The sequence below is a fragment of the Hylobates moloch genome, unplaced genomic scaffold (genome assembly GCF_009828535.3).
Source record: "Hylobates moloch isolate HMO894 unplaced genomic scaffold, HMol_V3 SCAFFOLD_11, whole genome shotgun sequence".
Lineage (NCBI taxonomy): Eukaryota > Metazoa > Chordata > Mammalia > Primates > Hylobatidae > Hylobates > Hylobates moloch.
The window spans coordinates 49,729,041-49,750,047 of record NW_026652286.1 but is presented as its reverse complement, the minus strand read 5'-3'; the positions used below and the strand labels follow the sequence as shown (position 1 = coordinate 49,750,047).

Below are 21,007 nucleotides of genomic sequence, written 5' to 3'. Positions count from 1 at the left end.
ATTTGTAGTGTTTTTAAATGGGAGATTGTCATAATTGCTCTAAAATTTTACCCACCTTATGTAATGTTAGTGGTTTTATTTATTTATTTATTTTGAGATGGAGTTTCGTTCTTGTCGCCCAGACTGGAGTGCAATGGCGCAATCTCGGCTCACTGCAGTGTCTGCCTCCTGGGTTCAAGCAATTCTCCTGCCTTAGCCTCCTGAATAGCTGGGATTACAGGTGCCCGCCACTACACCCGGCTAATTTTTGTATTTTTAGTAGAGACAGGGTTTCACCATGTTGGCCAGGATGGTCTTGAACTCCTGACCTCAGGTGATCCGCCTGTCTCAGTCTCCCAAAGTGCTGGGATTATAGATGTGAGCCACCACGCCTGGACAGTGGTTTTAAATCTATGATATACCAGTATTAAAAATGGAAATTTAAGGCCGGGCACAGTGGCTCACGCTTGTAATCCCAGCACTTTGGGAGGCCGAGGCAGGCGGATCACGAGGTCAGGGGATCGAGACCACGGTGAAACCCCGTCTCTACCAAAAAATACAAAAAATTAGCCGGGCGTGGTGGCGGGCGCCTGTAGTCCCAGCTACTCGGAGAGGCTGAGGCAGGAGAATGGCGTGAACTCGGGAGGCGGAGCTTGCAGTGAGCCGAGATTGTGTCACTGCACTCCAGCCTGGGCAACAGAGCGAGACTCCATCTCAAAAAAAAAAAGGAAATTTAAGACCTTCGAGAAATCACCCATAATCCCTCATGATTGAAATTTTATGTATGCAGGTAACTCCAAAATGTGATATCACATCTAAAGTTACCGCTTTTACCTTTGGAGTATGTTTTCTGTTTTTACCCTGAACTTTATAATGTGTTGTTAGCTTGTTTTGCATGCTGTTTATGTAAAATGACTAAAGAAGAGTTTGGGGAGATTTGATTTTTAATTTTTATTTGGGGGATTGTTGAAAACTTCAGTTTGTATTTTTCGACACAGTTTGGGTTTTTTGAAGGATTACATTTGTTTTGCATTTATTAGTCTAATTTATAACCAAGGTGGATATATCATGAGTGAAAGTGCATAAAATGTGGTTTGTAATTTACATAATTTGTAGATTTTTGTAATTTGTAAAAATGTGTGTAAGTAATTTCATTCCAGCTTAATTAAATCACAAGCTTAAATGGCCTGTCAAGTTATTTCTTTGAGTAGCAAACCCTTTCTTCTAAATCTTTCATTCACACAGCATACTTGTTGAACATCTTCTGTTGCAAATTAAATTATTTATCAATGGAAAAACTTCGTCGTGACTGTTTTAAAACAAGTACTGGTTATAAACTCAAAAAAGCATAAGAATTTTAATACAGAAGGGTTTCATCCTTTAATCACCAGCATGCTTTTTAATCTGTATACTCAGTGTTGCCATGTCACTTTTGGAGGGGATCATCTCAAACTTTTTCAAACCTTTCACATGTGCTACCTAGGTGGAGATTACAAAACTATTTATCCCAAGGAACTTTGTTCTGTCATAAGGAATAACCTCGATGCTTATTATCATATTTTTTAAGGAGCCAGACTTTTCTGAAGATCAAGAAGAAAAGAAAAAAGATTCAAAAAAATCCAAAGCAAACTTGCTTGAAAGGAGGTCAACAAGAACAAGGAAATGTATAAGCTACAGGTAAGAAGTGTATGGAAATGTCTACAGTGAAAGAGAATTTATTTTGCAAGTACACAGCATGATCCAGAAGTATGTGCTTTTCCTATCATGCTGATTATTAGCAGTTGTATGTATATTTCTTGCCTTCCATCTTTAGTCATAGAATTTTTTTTTTTTGAGATTGAGTCTCGCTCTTGTTGGCCAGGCTGGTCTCGAATGCCTGACCTCAGGTGATTTGCCCTCCTCAGCCTCCCAAAGTGCTGAGATTATAGCCATGAGCCACCGTGCCCGGCCTAGTCATAGAATTTTAGGACAGAGTGATCTTTTCCAAATGTAAATCTGTTCATGTCATCCTCTTTTGCTTTAACATACTTTATCAGATTTCCATAGCTCTTGGGATAAGGATTATTTTTGTTTGTTTGTTTGTTTGTTTTCGAGATGGAGTCTTGCTCTGTTGCCAGGCTGGAGTGCAGTGGCACCATCTCGGCTCACTGCAACCTCCACCTCTTGGGTTCAAGGGATTCTTGTGCCTCAGCCTCCCAAGTAGCTGGGACTACAGGCACCCGCCACCACGCCCAGCTAATTTTTGTATTTTTAGTAGAGACGGGGTTTCACCATGTTGGCCAGGATAGTCTCAACCTCTTGACCTCGTGATCTGCCTACTTCAGCCTCCCAAAGTGCTGGGATTACAGACATGAGCCACCACACCCGGCCAAGCATTGATACTTTTAACAAGGCCAGTAAGGCACTGCATAGTCTCATCTCTACTTCCTTCTCCAACTCTATCTTATCACATTCTCTCTTACAAACTCTCTGCATTTGCTGCATCGCCTTTTAGTCCCTTCGCACATGCTGTTTACCTGCAATTTCCTTTTCAGTTTTAGCTTGTTAACCTCCTCTAGATCAAATCCCCCCATTATGTGCCTTCATAGCAACCAGTTCTTTTCCCTGAAAGCACTTATAATTGTAATGAGTGTGGTTGTGATGATTTATTAACATTTTTCTTCATCACTAGATTGTTAGCGTGAAGGTCCTAATGAATGGACCTATTTTACATGAATGGTCCATGTAAAATAGACCATGCTTATTTTACATGGACTTGTGTCCCCTATACCTAGCATAGTGCTGACAGATAGTTAATGCTCCATAAGTACCTAAGTGAAAGAATCAGGAAATATTACCTGGTTTACCTTTTAACACCAAAGATACCAGAGAGAGTTTTCCATGGTCACTGTTAGTAGCTATTCCTAGAAACCTTATCTTCTAAAACCCTATCTTCCAGTCTAGTGTTCTTTCCACTAAATCATGCTGTCTCATTCAAATAATAAATAAATTATATTTTAGTTATTTTAGATCATTTTTTGGCCTACAGCTTCTAAAATCTGCTGGGATAACACCAGAGCAGTTTTTTAACTTGAATAACTGGAAAAGGAAAACAGTGGATTTTATGAAACTCTTAACTTTGAACTTGCTTCTTACTTATAAACTTGCATCAGTAATCATGGAGGAATTTGCTTCTATTGTTAGTGTTAAAACTTTATAAAAATATGGTAGAATCAGTAAGGGTAAAATCCCATATATATAGGAATAGTGCCCATCCTAGTCTTTAAAAAAATACTTCAAAAAATAAAAAGTATTCTTCTATGTGTATGAAGTCAAAGCTGACAGATGGAAAGTGCAAATGTGAAGTCAGCTCTGCTGCAACATAACATGTATTTTTAAAAATCACCATGCTGTGCAAAATTATACAGGAAAAACCATAGGGATTATGGAAAATATGGGGTTAGAGACATACATTAAAAACTTCAATAGCGATGAATTAAAAAAGATAGGAATCTACTAAAAATGAGAGCGCCATTTGACATATGTTAAATAAGTAAGAAATACATAAATACTACATTAACTGTGGCGTTTTATACTGAAAAAAGACCTGAAGCTTGTCTGTGGAAGCAGAGAATTGCAGTTTGTAAATTATGGTGTGGTGGCAGAAGGAGGTTTATCTGAAATCAGAAAAGTATAACATCAGATGCAAAAGGCTATAGTTTTATTATAACACATAGTGAAGTGATGTTACTGGTAGATGTCTTAGGTGTGTGTGTTTTGTAGATTCCTGTGCAACTCAGTTCAGCTAGGTGTAGTTTTCTGCATTCACCTAGTGTTTCTCACAAATGAAATTGCACATCAATTGGCTGGGCATGGTGGCTTACACTTGAAATCCCAGTACTTTGGGAGACTGAGGCAGGAGGATCGTTTCAGCCCAGAAGTTCAAGACCATCCTGGGCATCATAGAGAGACTGTAAGAGAGAGGGTGGCAGGGAGGAGGGAAGGAAGGAAATTGCACATAAGCATGTATGAATGAAATACATATCATGTTTGAGTTGTTTTGTAATATGTCAGTCATTTTGGAACTAGGTAGAGTATAAATAAATGCGTAACACAATACATTTTATATGAAAAAACGTAGTTTACCCTAAATTCCTATTTTATTCGTATATGATTTTAGAGCTTAAAGGGATAATCTATGTTAATCCACTATCACAGATGAGACAACCAAGACCAAGGGAATATAGATACATGGAGAGTTGTATTCAGAAATCTTTTATCTGAAGCTCTGCATCTGGGATATAAATCAAGGCTGTTTAGTTGCATTAAAAATGACTTAGATTATCATTAAGGCAAGAGTAGGATGTTTCATTCTTTGTAAAATAGTTTCAGATGCCTGAAGTTTCTGATGGTCTTTGATTTTAGCAAACAAATTTCTCAGTAAGAAAGTAGTCACTCAGAGAAATAGGTTATTATGCCACCTTACAGCTGCACCCTGTCCTCAGGACAAATGCTGTTTTCGGTTAACTTTGCATCTGGCATCTGGCTTTATCTGTGTCTGCTATTCTACCCTAGTGAATGGATGTGCTGAGTTTTACTTTCTCAGAACTTAAGAAAAATCCACACTACAGCTACAAGAATGTTTCTCATAATATTGCAATTGTGAAAAATTGGAAATAAACTGTTTTAGCTAAATGTGGTACATCTGTAAGGTGAGATAATATGCAGCCAGTAAAAATTACATTGTAAAAGAAGAGCTCTAGATCTGAAATTTGTGAGTCCTTTGAAATTATATATTCTAACTCAGAAGGCAGGATATTTAGTTTTTAGAGACGGGGTCTTGTTATGTTGCCTAGACTGGACTCCCAACTCCTGGGCTCAAGCCATCCTACTGCCTCAGGCTCCCAAGTAGTTGGGACTATGGGTGTATACAGCCACTTCCAGCCTCCAGCTTTTAGTCTTTTTTCTGAGACAGGATTTCACTCTGTCGCACAGGCTGGAGTGCAGTGGCACGATCACAGCTCACCGCAGCCTCGAACTCCTATGCACAAGCAGTCCTATTTCCTCAGCTTCCCAGAGTGCTAGGACTGCAGGCACACATCATCACACCTGGCTAATTTTTTAAATTTTTTGTTTTTGTAGATACAGGGTCTCACCATATAGCCCAGACTGGTCTCAACCTCCTGAGCTCAAGTTATACTCCTGCCTCAGCCTCCCAAGAGTGCTGAGCCACTGCACCCAGCCCCAGTTTTTAGTTTTGATGCTGTTGTTAATCCATTGTGTGCCCGTAATCCCACCCTCTTCAATATACTCTGGTGATGGAAATATTCTGTTTTTTTGATGTCTGATATGGTGGCCATAGCCATATGTGACTATTGAATACTTGAATTATGTCTAGTGAGGAACAGAATTTTAAATTTTAACGAATTTAAATATATAAGTAGCCACACATGGCTAGTAATTACCATTTTTAGCATAGTTTTAAACAAGTTACTTCATCCTTTTGGCTGAGCCCTGAAGTAAAAGGCATTTTATATGTGAAGAAATCTTAGGAATCCTTTAGTCTTGATCCTTTCTTTAAGTCAAGGTAAACAGCTTCAAGAAGTACTTTTACCTAGTTCTAAAATTTTAACCATTTGTGTATGAATTTCAGTAATAATTTCAATAGCAGTAATAATATAGCCCTATTATTGGGACTTTTTTCTTTTCTTTTCTTTTCTTTTCTTTTTTTTTTTTAGACAGGGTCTCACCCTGTCCCCCAGGCTGGAGTGCAATGGTGCATTCTCAGCTTACTGCATCCTCTGCCTCTTGGGCTCAAGCAGTCCTCTTGTCTCGGCCCTCCAAGTAGCTGGAACTATAGGCACACACCACACACTCAGCTAATTTTTTGTATTCTTTATAGAGACAGGGGTTCACCATGTTGCCCAAGCTGGTCTTGAACTCCTGGGCTCAAGTGATCTGCCTGCCTTGGCCTCCCAAAGTGCTGAGATTACAGATGTAAGCCACTGTGCCCAGACATATTATTAGGACTTAATAGTATTTATGGAACTGTAATTTTGTTTTACTTACTTTGCCATGTGATTTGTATAATTAGGAGTTGGCAAATTATGGCCTGTGGGCTAAATTCAGCTCACTTCTAGTTTTTGTACAACGTGACCTCAAAGTGGTTTTTATAAATGCTTGAAGAAAAGGATCAAAAAAAAAATGATATTCTGTGAAAATTGTATGGAAATTACCTATAATTCAAATTTTAATGCTCATAAAGTTTTATTGAAACACGTCTGTATCATTTACTTACATGTTGTCTGTAGCTGCTTTGCACTACAATAGCAGAGTTGAGTAGTTACAACAGAGACTGCATTGTCTGAAAAGCCTAAAATATTTACCATCTGGTTCTTTATAAAAATTTTTGCTGACATTGCCTCAGTCCAGTTTGTCTGCTATCACAAAGTAACCGTAAACTGGATAGCCTATAATCAACAGAAATTTATTTCTCGCGGTTCTAGAAGCTAGGAAGTCCGAGATCAAGGTACTGGCAGGTATGGTGTCTGGTGAGGGCCTGCTTTCTGGTTCATAGATGGCACCTTCTAGGGTGTTCTTAATCACAGAAGGGATGAGGGGACTTTTTAGGGTAGACCCAATGCCTAGTGAAGGCCTGCTCCTTCATAGATGGCCATCTTCTCACTGTAACCACGTATGGTGGAAGAAACAAAGGGTCTCTCTCTGCCTTCTTTTATATGGGCACTAATCTTATACATGAGGGCTCTGCCAAAGACCCCACCTCCTAATACCGTCACCTTGAGATTTAATATTTCTACATGGGGATTTTGAGGGGACATAAACAATCAGACAGTAACAGACATCTGCTAAAGGTAATCTTGAAAAGGCCAGCTGGGTGCGGTGGCTCATGCCTGTAATTCCAGCACTTTCGGAGACCCAGGCGGGCAGATCACGAGGTTAAGAGATCGAGACCATTCTGGCCAACATGGTGAAACCCCATTGAAACCCCATCTCTACTAAAAGTACAAAAATTAGCTGGGTGTGGTGGCCCGAGTCTGTAGTCCCAGCTACTTGGGAGGCTGAGGCTGGAGAATCCCTTGAACCCGGGAGGCAGAGGTTGCAGTGAGCCAAGATGGCACCACTGCACTCCAGCCTGGTGACAGCGAGACTCCATCTCAAAAATAAATAAATAAAAATAATTTAAAAAAAAGAAAAAGCCAGGACAGGCTATAATGTGATCATTGTGTATATTTTAGATTTGATGAGTTTGATGAAGCAATTGATGAAGCTATTGAAGATGATATCAAAGAAGCTGATGGAGGAGGTATGTTTGTCATTCTCTCTTCTTCATAGAACTCTGCCAAGAAGTTCATTCAGGTGCCCAAATTAGGGCAGTGAGCATATGTTTTTATTCTCTTTCCCATTGTGTATCACGATTAGTACTGATGTTAGTTGTCTCAGATTTAGAGTAATTTGTGGACACAATGTCAGTGTATAGACTCAGATCTTACTAATTACTTTTAAAGCAGTTTTGTTTTACAAGCTGAGATAAAACATTGATGTTCCTGCATAGGTTAAAAAATTTACTTCTGATTCCATATAGAAAACTGAGGAAACTTTTCAGTTGTCTTTGAGACTACAAAGTCTCAAAAATTATGGATAATCAGAACCAAAATAATTGAAACCAAAATTTTTTAAGTTAACCTATTAAAAGTTGGTTTCTTAATTTCATAGTCTTTAGTAAGTGGCATTAAAATAGAAGAACTTGAAGGTAATTTAATTAAAGCACTGTTAGCCAATGCTCCAATATGGAACATTCTGGTTTCTACTTAGTTATTATGAAAACTCTGGAAAAGATTAATAAGTAGATTGTTTAAGGCTTTTCCAGAGATATATGTTTTATTTACATCTTTGCTGCTGAATTCTCACTTTTTCTGTCCTGCAAACACTGTTTTTAAAAACTCTATTGGCCTCTTTCTAAAGCCTTGTCCAAAAGACAGCTTTCAAGAAGAGATTCTTGAGTGACTGCTCATAGGTATGAGGTTTCTTTTTTGGGTGATGAAAATGTTCTGGAGTTAGGTAGTGGTGATGGTTGCACAACTTTGTGACTGTACTAAAAACATCTGGATTGTACACTTTAAAAGGGTGAATATTATGGTGTGTGAATTATATAAAAATTTAAAAAACAAGAGGTTCCCTACATAGTAAACTTCTCTTTAGTAGGATAAACGAATGCTAAAACTCTGAGACCTCTGTCAGCTGAAGTCATGAGAAAACTGCATATTTGTAGGAAGAAAATAAAGAAATGAAGAGCTGCTAAGCATGAATAAGGACTGTCTCTAGAAATTAAAGGGAAGCTTTTAATAAACACATATTTTTCTCTCCCCGAACTTCCCTCCCCCAAATTCAGGAGTTGGCCGAGGAAAAGATATCTCCACCATCACAGGTCATCGTGGGAAAGACATCTCTACTATTTTGGATGAAGAAAGAAAAGAAAATAAACGACCCCAGAGGGCAGCTGCTGCTCGAAGGAAGAAACGCCGGCGATTAAATGATCTGGACAGTGATAGCAACCTGGATGAAGAAGAGAGCGAGGATGAATTCAAGATCAGTGATGGGTGTGTGGTCTCCTACTAGACTCCAATCCCTAGATACCAGCAGGAATAGGACTGGGCTAGCAGAGAGGCTTGCCCATGCTGTGATGAGGGTTTTCTTCTTCATGTACATAGACAACCTCTGTTTATTTTCAGGATATTTGAAGCAGATTCAAGAATACTAATTTTGGCCCATTTTTAAAATTTAGAACAGAAAATAGATTTATGGTTGTTTAACATTCAAAATTGTATTTAAATTTTACTAACTACAATTAAACTTTCATTTATTGAGAGCTTTCTCTGTACCTCTGTGCCACCTTCTACCAGGTCCATGAGGAGTTTCCAGTCCTATGTGAAAAATAAATAAGATATTATCCTCTCATGACTCATAGAAGTTGGACTTGGGACTGGTAATCCAGTATAGGAGATCAAGAAAGGCTTCTTTGCAGAGTTGGAATTGGAACAATACTGCAGAGTTTCTCCTTTCAGATTATTAGAAGAGGAAACAAGCATATAAACCACAAAAAAAGCCGGGCGCGGTGGCTCACGCTTGTAATCCCAGCACTTTGGGAGGCCGAGGCGGGCGGATCACAAGGTCAGGAGATTGAGACCACGGTGAAACCCCGTCTCTACTAAAAATACAAAAAAATTAGCCAGGCGTGGTGGCGGGCGCCTGTAGTCCCAGCTACTCGGAGAGGCTGAGGCAGGAGAATGGCGTGAACCCGGGAGGCGGAGCTTGCAGTGAGCCGAGATTGCGCCACTGCACTCCAGCCTGGGCGACAGAGCGAGACTCCGTCTCAAAAAAATAAAAATAAACAAACCACACACACACAAAAAAAAGTCATTCTGCATAACTGCTACTAAAATACAGGGAAAGATAAATTAGGGTACAGAGTAAAGTTGGCTTAATCCAAAGAGTAAACCTTAAAGTAGAAGTAAAGCTTGATCTGAAATTTGAAGAATGAGTATTTGGAATCAACTAGTATGAGACTAAAAGCAGGATAAGAAAAAGGTATTCTAAGCATAGAAGTCATATGTCCAAGACAGCAAGCCGTAAAATGTCATAGAATGTTTGGGAAACTCCTGTTGGCTCTGGATAGCAGGAATAAGGGGATATAGTAGAGAGTGCCCTACTGGAGATGTGGCCAAGTGATAAAAAGAGCCAGATTAGGGAGTGTTTTATTTGTCATGCATAAGTGTTTTGACTTTATCCCGAAAATTATACAAAACCAGTGAAGGATTTTAAACACTAAATTAATATGAGATTTATGCTTCAGAAAGAGAGATTTATGCTTCATCCTGGCATTCATTTGGAGGATAGATTGAGGGGAAATGAGACCAGATATTAGAGAAACTATTTGTGGAGTTGCTTTTGTAGTTTAGGTGAGTATGAAAAGCTGAAAACAGAAGAGATCAGGTTTGAGAGATTATCTTTTAAGAGGTAGACTCTAGAGAAATTATTAATTTATTAGATACGAGAAATGAAAAGGGGAAAGTTAGGATGAATACCACGTTTCTGGTTGGAGTTACTGGATGAGTGATGGTGCCAAATACCAGACCAGGGAACAGAAGAGAGAAGTAGATTGGGAAATAATGAATTCACTTTTGAATATGTCGAATTTAACATGGGGGACATCCCAAGAGGTCAAAGCAGTACAGAAATCAACATTAATTCATCTTTACAACCCCTCCTAAGAGGATAGGTGGTAAAACATTTTCCCCATTTTATAAATAGGGCATTTGATGACAATTATCCAGATACATTGCACTATACTTAATGATTCACTGGGCTCACCAGAATTTGAACTCAGAACTCTTAAAAATGGGTTCACTCTTCTAAATACCATTGTATTTTATCTGGTTTCTCTTGGACAGATCTCAAGATGAGTTTGTTGTGTCTGATGAAAACCCAGATGAAAGTGAAGAAGATCCTCCATCTAATGATGACAGTGACACTGACTTTTGTAGCCGTAGACTGAGGCGACACCCCTCTCGGCCAATGAGGCAGAGCAGGCGTTTGCGAAGAAAGACCCCAAAGAAAAAATATTCCGATGATGATGAAGAGGAGGAATCTGAGGAGAATAGTAGAGACTCTGGTAAAAATAATCTGTAGCCATATGGTAGCTCAACAAATTCTTTTTTTTTTTTTTTTTTTCCCTGTTGCTCATGCTGGAGTGCAATGGCGCCATCTCGGCTCACTGCAACCTCTGTGTCCCGGGTTCAAGCAATTCTCCTACCTCAGCCTCCCAAGTAGCTGGGATTACAGGCATGCGCCACCATGCCCGGCTAATTTTGTATTTTTAGTAGAGAGGAAGTTTCTCCATGTTGGCCAGGCTGGTCTCAAACTCCCAGCCTGAGGTGATCTGCCCACCTCGGCCTCCCAAAGTGCTGGGATTACAGGCATGAGCCAGCATGCTGGCCAGCTCAACAAATTCTTATGACTTTTGGAGTTAAGAATTCTTAAAATTCTGTTCTTAAGACGTATTTCTGACTAAATTTTTCTCATAGAAAGCACATCTGAGAAAATACATACAGATGGATATGTTAACTTCATATCAGATGCCTAGTAGGATTGTGATGACTCCTTGGTTGTCAAATGTTTCCACGCCTAAACCTTCATCTTCATAGGGTTTCTTGGAAATCATTCTCAATAAACTGTGAACATTTCCCTCAGATGCCCAGCTGTTGGAGAGAGAATAATATAAGTTAACTCTCATTTAGACCACAGTCAGTGTTGAGTAGTTTTTACAGATTAACAGTAGTTGATGTTGTTATAGAGTATGCTTATCCCTATTAAGTGAGTAAATAGAGGCTCAACTGCTGAAAGAAATGCGTGGCTTTATGCAATTGGCAAATTGATAGGTGTCATCTTATTGGAGAAGAACCATAGATATGAGTATCAGACTCTGGCCATCCTTGTGAGGTTTTTTTGGTTTTATTTATCTTTTTTCCTAAACCATCTAAATAAGTGATGATAATATCATGCCCCTTTATCAGTGATTATTTCCTAAGGACAAGGACATTTTCTTACATAACCACAGTGCAATTACCAAATTCAGATATTTTAACATTGATATAATGCTATTACCTAATTAACAGTACACATTCAAATTTTTATCAAGTATCTCTGTATTATTGTTTATATCTTTTTTTTCTTTTCCTAACCCAGGGTCCATTCCAGGGCTACGCGTTTATTCACATCTCTTTAGTCTCCATTAATCTGGAATGTTCCTCAAATTTTGTCTCATTGATCTTGATATTTTTAAAGAGTACATACTAGTTGTAAGATGTTTGTCAGTTTGGATTTCTTTTGTTTCCTTGTGATAAGATTCAGATTATGCATTTATAGCAGGAATAGCACAGAGAATGTTGCATCTTCTGAGTCTCTTTATTATTTTTCCTTATAATTAATAAGTAATTTGTGGGAATTTGAGACTATTTAAATATCCTGTTCCTTATATTTCACCTACTAGTTTTAGTTCCTGTGGATAATTCTAACTCTGTCATTTCTGTTATATTTATTTATTGTTGTTCTGTAAGGAAGAACATTTCCCTTCTCCTCCATATGTTTATTTATTTATGTCAGTGTAAACTCGTGGATTCTTATTCTGATCAGTGGATATACTACATTCCCATCACTATTTAGGCTCCATTTGTCCCAAATTTGGCCAATGAGAACCACTTCAACCTGTTGGCTAGCTATTTTGAAATGTTTGAAATCCACAAAAGAATAACAAGCTTGAATGTCATACTTTGGTGAAATTTAACATTCTGAAAAACAGCTGTGACATAATGCCACAGCCTCACTCTGGCTTGTTGATCAGAGATGACAAGAACAATGCTATTTAGCAGTGCTTTGCAAGTTTAACTAGATCTGTGTGCTTTATTTAGCAGATTTTGTATTCTTTATGGAGAAAAGTCAAAAATGTATCTTGAGTTCTATATTTATGTGGAACAGATTCATGAGTTTTCTTTGATTAGAGGACTTAACCTCTGCAATACATTGTGACTATAGCCACAGGTACAACAGCAGATTATCAGGAGGCAGATTTGTGGTAGCCGTCCACCAAGAAGAGCAGTCATGGCAGCTCTGTACCTGACCAGGTAGCTGTAGGTCGACTGCAGTAAGGACTATTTCTAAAAAAGTATAAAACATTTAGGCCGGGTGTGGTGGCTCACACCTGTGTCCCAGCACTTTGGGAGGCCGAGGCAGGCGGATCACTTGAGGCCAGGAGTTCAAGACCAGCCTGGCCAACATGGCGAAACCCCACCTCTACTAAAAATACAAAAATTAGCCAGGTGTGGTGGCCAGTACCTGTAGTCCCAGCTACTCGGAAGGCTGAGGCAGGATAATTGCTTGAACCCAGGAGGTGGAGTTTGCAGTGAGCCAAGATCACGCCACTGCACTCCAGCCTGCGCGACATAGTGAGACTCTGTCTCAAAAACAAACAAAAAAGGATAAAACATTTTCTAATCTTGAGGATTCACTGCTAAGAGTATAGATTGTGAGGTTTGGCATTAAAAACCCTCACAGATTGACTCATTCTTTTTTATTTTTATTTTTTTTTAAGTGAGACTTAAAGGCCAGGCATGTTGTAATCTCAACACTTTGGTAGGTAGCCAGGAGTGGTAGTGCATATGCCTGTGATCCTAGCTTTAGCCACTGGGGCAGCTGAGGCCAGAGGATCTCTTGAGCCCAGGAGGTTGAGGCTGTAGTGAGCCGCGTTCATGCCACTGCACTCCAGCCTGTGTGATAGTGAGATACTCTCTCAAATAAAATGAGACTCCTAAAAGTTACTGTTCACTGAAAAATATTTATGACTGAACTCTGCTTAGTAGCTTTTCATTTTTATAACCTAAGCTACATTTCTACTTAATAGACTTAAATTTTATACTTTTTTCTTCCTTTTTTTAAAATAGAAAGTGACTTCAGTGATGATTTTAGTGATGATTTTGTAGAAACTCGGCGGAGGCGGTCAAGGAGAAATCAGAAAAGACAAATTAACTACAAAGAAGACTCAGAAAGTGACGGTTCCCAGAAGAGTTTGCGACGTGGTAAAGAAATAAGGCGAGTTCACAAGCGAAGACTTTCCAGCTCAGAGAGTGAAGGTAAGGCATAGGTCTCCTATGTATAGAAGTCTGGACAGGGCAAAATAGACATTATAAAGTGAACTCAGGATTGTGACTCTGTACCATTCTTTGAAACTCATATAACCAGGCCAGGCATGGTGGCTCACGCCTGTAATCCCAGCAGTTTGGGAGGCCAAGGCAAGCAGATCACTTGAGGCCAGGAGTTCAAGACCAGCCTGTCCTACATGGTGAGACCTTGTCTCTACTAAAAATAAAAAAATTAGCCTGTGTGGTGATATGCGCCTGTAATCGTAGCTACTCAGGAGGTTGAGGCAGGAGAATTGCTTGAACCTGGGAGGCAGAGGTTGCAGTGAGCCAAGATCGCGCCACTGCACTCCACCCTGGGTGACAGAGCAAGACTGTGTCTCAAAAAAAAAAAAAAAATTCCATATAACCAGTAGTATCTTTGAGATAAAACCTATAATTTTGTGCCTACTATAGTTTAAATAAAAGATACTCGAGAAGAGGCTAATTTTTAAGATCTCCATTGTAATTTAAATTTTCATTGAAACTGGAAAAGTCTCAAAATTGTGATCTGATCAAGATTATTCTACTTCTTTTTTTTACTCCCTTATTCATGGCCCTCATTTTGAAATAACCTCTTATGTCCTTAATAGCTAAAAAGGTTTCAAATAAAAGTGCCTACTGTCTCTTTCCACCTTGACTATGATTTCAGTTGGAAACTGTTTTATTTCCGAATAGCTGTTAACTGTGCCCCCTACCAGTAGTACAAGACAAGCTCTAAAATATGAATTTCTGACATCCATTTATCCATTCAGTCTTTTTTGTTTTATTTAACATATATATATATGTATATATATATGTGTGCGTGTGTGTTTTTTTGTTTGTTTTTTTTTTTTTTTTTTTTTTGAGACAGAGTCTCACTCTGTCACCCAGGCTGGAGTGCAGTGTTGCGATCTCAGCTCACTGCAACCTCCGCCTCCCAGGTTCAAATTATTTTCCTGGCTCAGCCTCCCAATAGCTAGGATTTTAGGCATGCGCCACCAGGCCTGGCTAATTTTTGTATTTTTAGTAGAGACGGGGTTTCACCATGTTAGCCAAGCTAGTCTCGAACTCCTGACCTCAGGTGATCCGCCCGCCTTGGCCTCCCAAAGTGCTGGGATTACAGGCGTGAGCCACCGCGCCCGGCTTTATGGCCTGTTTTGAAGATTGTTTTGCTTTCATAGATTAAACATGAATTTAAGTTTGAGCCCAAGACAAAAGAGAAAGGGAAAAAAATGTTTGGATGTGGGATGCTAAAGAAGGAAGGTGAACATCTCTTTTGAATGTGTATTTAACTTCATGTGTCACAGAAACAAACATAAATGCATTAGTTAAGCCATTAAATATGAATATTTATTAAACTAGGCCCTATTCCAAGCACTGGAATATAACAGCAAACAAAATAGCTCTTATGAAACTCTTATTTTAGTTGGGAAGAAGGTGACAATAAACAAGATAGATAAGTAGAATATATGATATGTTAGAGATGAGTGCTGTGGAAAAAAATAAAGGAGAAAAGGGGGTTGGGAAAGTACTTGAATTTCATATAGTATACTAAGGAAATCCTCACTAAGAAAACATTTGAGTGAAAACCTGAAAGAAATGTTGTGTGTGAGTCATGCAGTTATCTAAAAGAAGAATGATATAGGCAGATGGAACAATAAATATGAAGGCCTTGAGGCATGTTTGTGCTCGTCATGTTCAGCAAACAGAAGGGAGTGCAGGGTTGTTGGAGCAGAATGAGTGAAGCAAACATAATGATATGAAGCAAAGAAGTCAGTGGGGACCAGTCAGCAAACGACAGCCCACCTGCTTACACAAATAAAAAAGCAAGGTTTTTGTTTTTGTTTTTGAGACAGGGTCTCAAAACCTGGCTGGCGTGCAGTGGGACCATCACAGCTCACCATAGCCTCAGTCTGCTGTGCTCAAGCAGTCCACCCGCCTCAGTCTCCTAAGTGGCTAGAAGTGGCATAAGCCACCACACTGTGCTAATTTTTAAATTTATTTTATAGAGATGAGATCTTGCAGTGTTGCCCTGGCTGGCCTTAAACTCCTGGCCTCAAGTGATCCCCCCTACCTTGGCCTCCCACAGTGTTAGGATTACAGGTGTAAGCCACTGCACCCTGCCCTGTAATACAATTTTTACCAGAAGACTACCATACCCATTTGTTTACATATTGTCTGTTGCCTGCTTTCTCAAAAAGCTGAGTTGTTGTGACTGAGACTATAGGGCCTGCCTCTTACATAAAAAATGTGCTAACCTCTGATGATAAATAGTGCTGTGCAGTTAAACTTTCTGCACTGATTATATGTGTGCTGATCGTTACAATAGCCACTAGCCTCATATGACTATTGAGCACTTGAAATGTGGCTAGTGTGACCGTGGAACTGAATTTTTATTTTTATTTAATTTTAACTAATTTAAATTTAAAATAACCACATGTGACTAGTGTTTACCATATTAGATAACACAGAGTAGGGCATTGTATAGACTTTGGATTTTTATTTTGTGTAAGGTGAGAAACATTTGGGCCAAAGCACAGATGAGTATTCAGAGGCAGATGAGGAGGAAGAGGAAAGCAAACCATCCCACATTTTGAGCAAAAGAGTGATATGATCTGACTTAGATTTTAATTTGCTGTGGTAGTTGTGTTATGAATAGATTGAAGGGGGGCCAGGGCAGAAGCTAGAAGACCCATTGGGACGTTATTGTAATAGTCCAGGTGAGAGATGATGGAGGGTGGAACTGGGTCAGTGGCAGTAAAGGGATGAAAGCAGTCACATTATGGATATGTTTTAAAGTGAGACCCAAAGGATTTACTGTTGGGTGGGATGAGAGAAAGAAAAGAATCAAGGATGACTGAGCAATTGGAGGAGCAATTGCCAAAAACTAAGTTGGTAGAGACCACAGTGCTGCAGGTTTAAGGAGAAAGTTTAGGAGCCCAGTTTTAGACACATCATTTGAGATGCCTGTTTAGAGATATCCAAGCTTAGATGTCGAGTAGGCAGTTTGATACACTAGTCTGGTATTCAGCGGTTGCCTAAAATAAATATGAGAGCCATTAGCACATAGATGGCATGCCAAGTTGTGAGACTAGGTGAGTTCTTCTAAAATGGAAGTAGAGTCATCTTCAGTATCCATGGAGGATTGGTTTCAGGATCCCCACAGATACCAAAATCCTTGGATTTACAAGTCCCTCATATAAAATCGTGTCATATTTGCATATAACCTACCCATATCCTCTATATACTTTAAATAATCTCTAGAATATTTAAAATACCTGATACAGTGTAAATGTTATATAATTGTTATACTGTATTGTTTAGTGAATGACAAGAAAAAAGTCTATGTATGTTCAGTTCAGACACTACCATCTATCTTTTTCCTGAGTATTTTCCATCTGCAGTTGGTTAAATTAATGGATAGGGAGGCCCAACTATATAGACAAAGAAGAGAAGACAATTAAGACTACCAAGGGCATCTGATAACTAAGATGAGAGTTGGCACAGTGTTTAAGATGTACAGAGTTGGGTGTCCAGTTTGAATCTTTCTTTATCAGCATGTTGACCTGATAACCTAATTTGTGTACTAGTGGGATGGAGTTTGTTAGTTTGTAACTAACCTGTCTTCATTTAATTCAAGCATTATCAGACATCTTCCCCAAGAAGTCTGCTGTTGGCTGGGCAGAGTGGCTCACGCCTATAATCCCAGCACTTTGGGAGGCCAAGATGGGCAGATCACTTGAGGCCAGGAGTTCGAGACCAGTCTGGCCAACATGGTGAACCCCCATCTCTACTAAAAATGCAAAGAAATTAGCTGGGTGTGGCGACACACACACCTGTAATCCCAGCTACTTGGGAGGCTGAGACAGGAGAATTGCTTGAACCTGGAAGGCAGAGGTTGCAGTGAGCCGAGTTTGCGCCACGATACTCCAGCCTGGGAGACAGAGTGAGACTCCATCTCAAAAAATAAAGAAGGCCAGGCATGGTGGCTCATGCCTGTAATCCCAGCACTTTGGGAGGCCGAGGCAGATGGATCACAAGGTCAGGAGTTCGAGACCAGCCTGGCCAACATAGTGAAACCCCGTCTCTACTAAAAACACGAAAAGTTAGCTGGGCGTGGTGGCGGGCGCCTGTAATCCCAGCTACTTGGGAGGCTGAGGCAGGAGAATCGCTTGAACCCGGGAGGCGGAGGTTGCAGTGAGCCAAGATCACACCATTGTACTCTAGCCAGGGCAACAGTGTGAGACTCCGTCTCAAAAATATATATATATATATATATAGTCTAAAATCATAAAGTACACCATGAGTCATATTGGGCATTGTTATGGGACTGAGAAGAGAGAAATCAGGCCAATTATTGAAAGGAAACTATGTACAAGCAATTCTGAAAGCAGGACGTGGGGTGAATATGGGGAGGAAAAGGAGAATTAAATTCGTTTATGGTTAACCGTGCCAATGGCTTAAATGTGCTGTTTATTCTAGAGAGCTATTTGTCCAAGAACTCTGAAGATGACGAGCTAGCTAAAGAATCAAAGCGGTCAGTTCGAAAGCGGGGCCGAAGCACAGATGAGTATTCAGAAGCAGATGAGGAGGAGGTGGAAGAGGAAGGCAAACCATCCCGCAAACGGCTACACCGGATTGAGACGGATGAGGAGAGTTGTGACAATGCTCATGGAGATGCAAATCAGCCTGCCCGTGACAGCCAGCCTAGGGTCCTGCCCTCAGAACAAGAGAGCACCAAGAAGCCCTACCGGATAGAAAGTGATGAGGAAGAGGACTTTGAAAATGTAGGCAAAGTGGGGAGCCCATTGGACTATAGCTTAGTGGACTTACCTTCAACCAATGGACAGAGCCCTGGCAAAGCCATTGAGAACTTGATTGGCAAGCCTACTGAGAAGTCTCAGACCCCCAAGGACAACAGCACAGCCAGTGCAAGCCTAGCCTCCAATGGGACAAGTGGTGGGCAGGAGGCAGGAGCACCAGAAGAGGAGGAAGATGAGCTTTTGAGAGTGACTGACCTTGTTGATTATGTCTGTAACAGTGAACAGTTATAAGACTTTTTTTCCATTTTTGTGCTAATTTATTCCACGGTAGCTCTCACACCAGCGGGCCAGTTATTAAAAGCTGTTTAATTTTTCTTAGAAAACTCCACTACAGAATGACTTTTAGAAGAAAAATTTCAACAAATCCTGAAGTCTTTCTGTGAAGTGACCAGTTTTGAACTTTGAAGATAAATAATTGCTGTAAATTCCTTTTGATTTTCTTTTTCCAGGTTCATGGTCCTTGGTAATTTCATTCATGGAAAAAAATCTTATTATAATAACAACAAAGATTTGTATATTTTTGACTTTATATTTCCTGAGCTCTCCTGACTTTGTGAAAAAGGGTGGATGAGAATGCATTCCGAATCTGTGAGGGCCCAAAACAGAATTTAGGGGTGGGAGAAAGCACTTGTGCTTTAGCTTTTTCATATTAAATATATATTATATTTAAACATTCATGGCATAGATGATGATTTACAGACAATTTAAAAGTTCAAGTCTGTACTGTTACAGTTTGAGAATTGTAGATAACATCATACATAAGTCATTTAGTAACAGCCTTTGTGAAATCAACTTGTTTACTATTGGAGATAACCACACTTAATAAAGAAGAGACAGTGAAAGTACCGTCATAATTAACCTAAATTTTTGTTATAGCAGAGTTTCTTGTTTTAAAAAAAATAAAATCATCTGAAAAGCATTTGTACAGTAAAATGTATAATGAAGCTTTGCCAACCAGACTGTGCTAGCAACAAATTTTTTTAAATAGCTTTATGCAGTGGTAATAAGGTGGCCTCAAATACATTGTGTCTGATGGAGAGTTATTAGTGAAATGAATGTGGTCTTTCTTAAGGCCTGGGTGGACTGTAAACTTTGCCAATAGTATAACTCTTGTCTTCTGGCCACTTGATGTTTAAATATCTGAAATATCATTTTGAAAAAAATACATCTATATATAACATACATGAAGAGATGCTAAGCTGACAGTGGTATTTTAGCACATTTGAAGACTGGGAAGAGATTTTCAGGTGAATTTTAACTGGTCTATTCTTGCCCTTAGTATCTACTTCAAATTGAAGTCTACAAGCAAAGCAGTTCCTTTGGGAGGTTTTTAGTTTGAGTTTTAGCGTGTGTGCGTGTGCGTGTGTGTTTGTGTGTGTGCATGTGCGTGTGTGTGTGTGTGTTGGAATTTCCTATCTGCCTGGATATATTAGCAGAGTTTGAATGTAGTTTTGGCCTTTGGCCATTAGACTTCTATTAAAATTCATTAATAGTCATACAACCAACATAGAGTTGAATGAGAACTGCCGATGTAATTAATAGGCATGACATCCATTTCAAACATCTCAACACTTTAAAGAAAAGCCCTTTGTTTCAAGAAAAAGGGGTTTGTAACTAACTAAATACCTAACATGTAATTGACACTAAAATATGAACTTTGTCTTATTTAGTTTCTGTTATAGCTGTAAAATTTCAGGCAGAGCCATAACATTGTACAGAGTGTAGCACTTGTGATTAAACCTAGCCTGTTAAATCCAGAAACCTTCAACCATTACTTCTGTGGATACTTTTGCCCTGGGATTTGGGTTTTTCTGTTCCGGTGTTGTGTCTGTTGCCGGCAATGGACACACCATATCTGCTGCTGGCCCAAGGAACGTCATTAATTTTTCTTTCCAAATTAAGTATTATGTGCTAGTCAGTGTATAGTAAAGCACTTCTCTTTTTTATTACTAAAAAGCTGGCATTAGATTTGCATTATAAATACCTCTCTAGGAACTTTATACTCCTTTTCCTTCTTCAACAGGTATTGCCCTTAAATCTTATCTTTTGGCCTTGAAAGTTTATAGCTATTGTTTTTCAGTCGGTCGTTGTTTTGTTTTGTTTCACTTTAGTTCTGTAGTACCTGCCCATTAATATTTTTGCTTTGATTCTAGCAATGTGTATGTATCTGTATAAAAAATAAAATAATGAAAGCAACCTAAAAATAGGATGCACCAATAGCATGTGGTTCCAAGTAAGTTGTGATTTTTATTTTGAGACAGTGTTCCACTGGAAGGGAGGGAAGGGCTTACATTGACAGACAGTAAAGCAGGGCTGTGGAAGAAGCTGCATTCACTTACAGCCTCCTTTCCAGCTAGGTTTGTTTTATTTATTTGCAAGTCAGCTAAGAATTAACCTTTTAAACTATCTAAAACAGGCAAGCAATATAAAGATTTCTACTAGTGCAAGGTAAGTGGTTTGAATGTACAAGTGCCCTTTCCTGCCACCCAGTCTCAC

At 39.3% G+C, this 21,007-nt stretch overlaps 1 protein-coding gene across 2 annotated transcripts in view; it reads left to right on the top strand.

Moving 5' to 3' along the window:
* RSF1 (remodeling and spacing factor 1) overlaps positions 1-20,717 on the top strand; it is a 160,280-nt gene extending 139,563 nt beyond the window's left edge. For both annotated transcript variants that reach the window (XM_058446643.1, XM_032167000.2), the window contains exons 11-16: positions 1,547-1,656; positions 7,215-7,282; positions 8,369-8,576; positions 10,428-10,648; positions 13,473-13,661; positions 18,171-20,717. In XM_058446643.1, the coding sequence (XP_058302626.1) occupies positions 1,547-1,656; positions 7,215-7,282; positions 8,369-8,576; positions 10,428-10,648; positions 13,473-13,661; positions 18,171-18,742 (1,368 nt within the window). In that variant the 3' untranslated portion in view covers positions 18,743-20,717. The remainder of the gene's footprint in view (positions 1-1,546; positions 1,657-7,214; positions 7,283-8,368; positions 8,577-10,427; positions 10,649-13,472; positions 13,662-18,170) is intronic.
* The last annotated feature ends 290 nt before the right edge of the window (positions 20,718-21,007 follow it).